General features: G+C 39.4%; 1 protein-coding gene across 1 annotated transcript; it reads left to right on the top strand.

Moving 5' to 3' along the window:
• Nucleotides 1–2,902: 2,902 nt before the first annotated feature.
• Polr2k (RNA polymerase II, I and III subunit K) lies at nt 2,903–5,259 on the top strand. The gene is made up of 4 exons (XM_042673067.1): nt 2,903–2,996; nt 3,131–3,200; nt 3,523–3,615; nt 4,992–5,259. The coding sequence occupies exons 2-4, from the start codon at nt 3,140–3,142 to the stop codon at nt 5,012–5,014; spliced, it is 177 nt and encodes a 58-aa protein (XP_042529001.1). The 5' UTR covers nt 2,903–2,996; nt 3,131–3,139; the 3' UTR covers nt 5,015–5,259.
• Nucleotides 5,260–6,433: the final 1,174 nt, after the last annotated feature.

Here is a 6,433-nt window from a genome sequence, read left to right as displayed (position 1 = left end):
CAGTAGCCTCCCTGGAGCGCTTCCACCCCAAACTCACTTTGGAAGCTGTTTTTAAAGGCGAATGTGTCCTGCACTGCGCATGCCATTCTGAGAACTATTACTGGGTGGTTTAGTCACTTTCCAAAGTTTTCAGGTGTAAGAGCAGGTCTCAGGTTAAAGGTACAAGTACACCCAGGGTATAAACTGCAAGGGATGAATGAACGGCTTGGACAAAATGGTGCTTGCTACTTAGTGTCTTTTTGTATTTTCGTGTTTCTAAAAATGAGTATATAGATCTTGTAATTAGAAAAAAGTTAGGAATGAACAAGAATGGCATGTCTTTATGGTTTACAAACATCCCTTCTTAGGCACCACAAACACCCAGTGACTTCACAGCCAAATGGCATCATTTTAATACTAATTTTCATACCCAAACATTTGTTTAGGTTTTTTTAACTATTTATTTTTGTCTTTTCTTTTTTGGTACTGGGGATCGAACCCAGGACGTTGCACTTGCTTAGGCAAGCGCTTTGCCACTGAGCTACATCCCAGCCCCCAAAACATTTGATGGGCTCAAATTATATGTCAGACACAGTCGTACTGGCCTGATGGCTTCTTCCTGGTCTTCTTATAGAGCCGCTCTTTCTACCTATTCTCTTTAAACAAAATATCCCATCTCACCACTTTCTTACATGATTCAGAACGTGAATGATTGCTTTTAAACCAGTGACAACCACTACCACCACTCTCCTCTGAGGACACTTTTCTACGTGGGTCCCCTTAGTCAATATATTAAATTCAATGTATTCAAACTCAAATTTGCAGTTAAGCTCAAACCACATGCTAATTACTTCGCTAGATACTGGGAATACACAGATGAGTATGACACAGTTACTCTGGTAAAGGCTTGTTGTACAGTAACAAATGTTACAACAGAACAGCTGTGACACAAAAGAAGCGGGACCAACTAATGCTACTGGAGAAGAAGAGGGACCAACTAAAGCTACCGAATTCCTAATGACCAGACTATGAAGTAGGTTTTAATAGTAAAGAAGCAAAATTTTAAAGGCAGGCAACATGGAGTTTCAAACTCAAAAATATGCAAGAGCAGAGTCTGGCTCATTAAGAAGAGCTTTAATTAGTTATAGTTAAAACAGCTTGGAGCTCAAGCTTTTAAATAACTTTCTTACTCATAGCTGGTGCTCTATCCCTTGAGCCACACCTCTAGTGCAGCATTTTGCTGATTAATTGGATATGTAGTTTTGTGGACCTTTCTGACAGGGCTGGCTCAAAATGGAATCCTCCAAGTCCCAGCCTCCTGATTAGCTTGGGTTACAGATTTGAGCCACTAAAGCTCAGGCTACAAGGATTTTTTTTTTCTTTTTTCTGGTTGTGGGGCTTGAACTCTGGTTCTGGGCACTGTCCTTACACTCCAGCTCAAGGCAAGCACTCTACCACTTGAGCCACAGTGCCACTATGATATTTTAATCTAAGACATTTCTTGTAGATAAACCTATTGTGCCTCTTGAATTAGTCGATTTTCTTTATTTGAGAGAAAAGGTACTTTGTAACAGGACTAATAGACAAAATATGTGCGTTATTTTATCCTGTGTATGGTGGAAGAAACAAGAAATTACTGTTTTTCTGGATAATTCTTTTTATATTAATTGCCCCCTGGGCCAGTTCTACTACTGGAGCTACACCCACAGTCTTGGAATTTTTTTTTAATTGGTTTTTAGGAAGACTGAAAAGATTTAAGTTAAATCTTTCAAGCTAGTCTGTGGAGTCGACTTCAGTTTGAACTCCTGGAAATGAAAGGTGAAGCTCAGAATACTACAGGGGCAGATGGGGAACTGGAAACTAAAGCTGCTTAGTAAGGCATAATACCTGTCAAGAGAAATCAATCCTGCATCTTTGATTTAAATTTATAATACTTATTAAAAACTTACCACCTGTGTAACTCATATAAACTAATAAAAAAGAAAATGAATTTTTATTTGAATACATTTTTTTCTACCCTCATTCTAGTGTGAGTAAAGTGTCTGTTGTGAAAGAAGGCAATGTAGAATGTTCTGACTCACCTTAAAATTTTGATCTTTGGAAGAGTCCATCTGTAAGGAACAGGCCATTTTGTTCTTCTAAGGCTGAATACAAGGAACAAAGGGAGGACAGGAGGAAAGGGAGAGCTACCCAAGTCCCTGAAGTGGGTAGGAATAATGGGTGAGGCTGCCTTTGTTTTAAGATGAATAAAAGGAGTGGAAGAGAAAGATGACAAGAGCCTGGGGAGAAAAGGCTACAAAGAAAAAAAACTGAAGTCAGGGGGCAGGAGGCAGTTGCTGCACTGCCCCAATACAGGCATCAAATAATTGGAAGAGCATAAAGTATAAGGTGTTTTCTATGTGGATTGTTCAATGCAGTCTAAGCAGCTGTTAGTTCAGGTTTCCACTGGTCACCTCTGCTTCAGTTCTCATTCTTGGATCTTCCACAAATGTTATTCATTCATTCATTCATTCATCCTCCTCCCAACCCCCCCCCCCTCCCGCTCTCTCTCTCTTCTCTCATTCTAACTCATTTTCACTTTTTTTTTGTGCTGATTCTTGCGCTTGAACTAAGAGCCTGCATTCTGTCTCTGAGTTTGTTTTTGTTTAACTTCCTCAAGGCTAGTGCTCTACCTTTTGAGCCACAGCTCCAGTTCCGGCCCCTTTTTGTGGTTAATTGCAGATAAGGGTCTCGCGGACTTTCCTGGCCCGGGCTGGCTACGAACCCACGATCCTCAAATCTCAGCCTCTGGACTAGGATTACGGGAACCAGATTTATCACTTTGCGTAATACGGAGTTGGGGGCGGGGGTACGGAGGGAGAGGAAACACACCAGGCGGAAGGGGCGGGGATATGGGTTGTGCGTCATACATCCGCACCGGAAGTCCTTAGCCACGGTGGCCACGCCGCGACGGGGCTGGGGATCGGCGAACTTCAAGTGTCTCTGCGCTTGGCGGCCTGAAGTTCTTCTCGCCCTGCGTACGTGGGGGCGTTGACCCTTGGGATTTTAGCCGGACATTTTGGTCAAAACTAGGAAAGACTTGGGGTTAAGATTGTCTCTGGTTTTGTGAGAAAGCCGCTTTGAAATACTGAGTATTTGAGTCTGATTTCAGGGCCTAGCAATGGACACCCAGAAGGACGTTCAGCCCCCGAAACAGCAGCCCATGATCTATATCTGCGGAGGTAAGAGTAGCCCGTAAAGCCAGAGCGTTTTACTTAAGCTTGTGGAAATCATTGCGTGTAATTTCCTTCAATTAGCACTGATCTGCCAGTTTATGGGACAGAATTACTTCAGCATTCTTAAAAAAAAAAAGCTCGTTTAAATTTCACTTTTCTTTGATCTTGAAAAAGTACACTGCTCACAATTTTTGTTCTGTACTGTTTACATTTAATACTAGAATATCCTAGAGATGGAGTACATTTTAGTGCTTTGGGTTACCTTGAATTAATACGGCTAAAGTAATTTTCCTTTTAGGCATTGAAAAAAATGTGTTTTCTTTTCTAGAGTGTCACACAGAAAGTGAAATAAAATCCAGAGATCCAATCAGATGCAGAGAATGTGGATACAGAATAATGTACAAGAAAAGGACTAAAAGATGTATCCTTTTACTATACTTTCTAAATATGAGGGGGAAATGAAGCATAACATTTGGGTTGGTACAAACTAAGTCCTGAAAAAATAATGACTTGGATTAAAAAAAATTTTTTTTTTGACAATACTGGGGTTTGAACTCAGGGCCTGGAGGTAGACAGGCATTCTTCCACCTGGGCTATGACCACAGCCCTGGATTACAGTTTTGTTTTGTTTAATGTCAGTACTGGGGCTTAAACTCAGGGCCTTGTGCTCTTGGTAGGGTCATTTGTTCACAGTTGGTGCTCTCCCATTTAAGCCGTGCCTCCAGTTAGAGCTTTTTTTGCTGATTAATTTTACCTGGCTTTGAAAAAAGAAATATAATAAATGTTTTCATGTACCAGTGTGTTGGCTTGCCGTAATTTAAACATTTGTTGATTTGGGATTTCTGTTTTTCAGGTGAGCACTGGTGGCTCACATCTGCAATCATAGCTACTCAGAAGGTTGAGATCAGAAGATCAGGGTTCAAAGCCAGCCTGGGCAGGAATATCCATAAAACTTATCACCAATGAACACTACTAAAACAAAAATCCAAAGGTGGAGCTGTGCCTCCAGTGGTAGAATGCTAGCCTTGAGCAAAATAAAGGTTAGGGACATGGCTCAGACACTGAGTTCAAACCCCAGGGCTGGCAAAAAAAAAAAAAAAAAACACTTTCAGAGATTCTGTATTTATGGATGTACTTCTTGTTTGTTTTTTGGCCAGTTCTGGGCTTGAACTCAGGGCCTGGTCACTGTCCCTGAGTTTCTTTTGTTCAAGGCTACACTCTACCGCTTGAGCCACAGTGTCACTTCCAGCTTTTTCTGTTTATGTGATGCTGAGGAATTGAACCCAGAGCTTCGCGCATGCTAGGCAAGTATTCTACCACTAAGCCACATTCTCATGAAAGACTAAATTATAGAAGAAATACAAATATTATATACACTACCTAATGGAAAATGTAGCAAATACCAAGAATATATTGTTACATTGTAACTAACAAATTCTTAAAACTCAACAAATTATCATCTTTAATGTGACTTCAATATTTTTTTTACAAGGGAGTTACTACTCAACAATGAGTTTATGAATACAATGCTTCTTGGTTGATGTCTCTCCTTTCATCATTCTTCCCCATCCCTCCCAACCCTTCTCAAATGTGTTTTGAGCATTGGTCTTTTGTGTCACAGAAGAGATTGTAGTAAAAATTAAAGTTGTGTATTTTTTAGATAATCTCCAATTGTCATAGTGAATTCCATTTTTTGTTCATTTTGTATTAACAGAATGACTTATTAGAAAGTGACTCAGAAAACATAAATTTTATATAATTTCAAGTGCTTTTTTTGTCCTTAACCCAATTTAACAGTGGTGGTATTTGATGCTCGGTGAATTATGGAAATACAGGAGTATCTTCATTTTACTTGACTTTTCTCCATTAATAGTTCTTATTGTTGTATAACTTAAGTTAGTACACTTTCCTTATGAGTATGAAACTGTACATATGATTTTATTTCATGTTAAAAACAAGATTGTATTTAGATATCAATACTTTCTTTGTATAAAGAATTTGTTCAATTATATGACTTGCGTGTTCTGACTCACAATGAAAATTAAAATTATTTCCTCAAGCCAAACTTTTCATCAAAGTCTTGTTTAAAACTCAGGTTTCTAGAAGCTTCCAAAGTTTGTTTTCCACAACTGTTTGTCAACTCTCTAGCATTATTTGGTACGAAGTATACCATTGTAGTTGCTATTAGTGTAAACTTATGGAAAAATAAAGGAAACCAGAACTGATAGTATAGAGGACTGAGAAGGTATTAAAATGACCGAGGTGTTAAAACAAGTTGATGTGTGGCATATACAGGTATACATACATCCTCTCTTCTGAAATAACTTCTGTGTACCAAATAAGTTAAAGTGGAGTGGATACTCGATCATTGTTGACTGATGAGAAGGAGCTAGTAATAGGGGAACCGGGTAGCATGTGAACTTAATTCCATTTCAGAATGAAGCTTATGAATGGTGAGGTAGTTGGAAGTGGCTAGCCCACTTGTAGAATGATTGGACAGTAAGCAGGAGAGTAACAAGATTTAAAGACTTAAAAAGTTATTCAGGCTGAGCCAGGTATGGTGGCTCACGCCTGTAATCCTAGCTACTCAGGAGGCTGGGATCTGAGGATTGCAGTTCAAAACCAGCCCAGGCAGGAAAGTCTGAGTCTTAGCTCCAATTAATCACTCAGAAAACCGGAAGTGGTACTGTGGCTCAAGTGCTAGAGCTCTAGCCTTGAGCTGAAGAGCTGAGGGACACAGCCCAGGCCCAGAGTTCAAGCCCCACAACCGACAAAAAAAAAGTCATTCAGGCTGTTTGAGAACTGTATGTAAATGGACAGATGGTAGCAGAGAAAACACTTGGGGGTCATCTGAACCAATGGCTGGGCCAGGAGGGTAGCAGCTGTTGAAGGGGATGGGAAGTATTTACATATTATATATGCTTACATATATATACATTTGTAATATATATATGAGGGTGTTTATTTTTGGGTGCAGTATTTTATCTAGTGGTAAATTTCACTTCCCTAAAGTATTTCAAGTTATTTTATCCTGTTTGTTCAATATAAATGTATACACTATTAAAACCAGAAGAAAACTGAGTAAAAATAAAATTAGAAGGCATGTGGAATTACTACCATTCCCCATAGTTAAAAGGTTTCTTTACTAGAGATACAATGAAAAGTTATAATGGCTAAATGTTTGCAATTTAGGGCATAATGTTGGAAGGAGTTTGCTAGCTGGAGTGAGATGTGACGAT

This window comes from Dipodomys spectabilis, unplaced genomic scaffold (assembly GCF_019054845.1).
Source record: "Dipodomys spectabilis isolate Male_0828 unplaced genomic scaffold, ASM1905484v1 ptg000783l, whole genome shotgun sequence".
Lineage (NCBI taxonomy): Eukaryota > Metazoa > Chordata > Mammalia > Rodentia > Heteromyidae > Dipodomys > Dipodomys spectabilis.
This window is presented reverse-complemented; position numbering and strand designations above follow the sequence as displayed.

Coding starts and splice junctions, on each gene's coding strand:
- Polr2k (XM_042673067.1), top strand. CDS start 3,140: ATGGACACCCAGAAGGACGTTCAGCCCCCGAAACAGCAGCCCATGATC. Junction 3,201..3,522: donor CATGATCTATATCTGCGGAG/GTAAGAGTAGCC, acceptor TTTCTTTTCTAG/AGTGTCACACAGAAAGTGAA. Junction 3,616..4,991: donor CAAGAAAAGGACTAAAAGAT/GTATCCTTTTAC, acceptor CCAATTTAACAG/TGGTGGTATTTGATGCTCGG.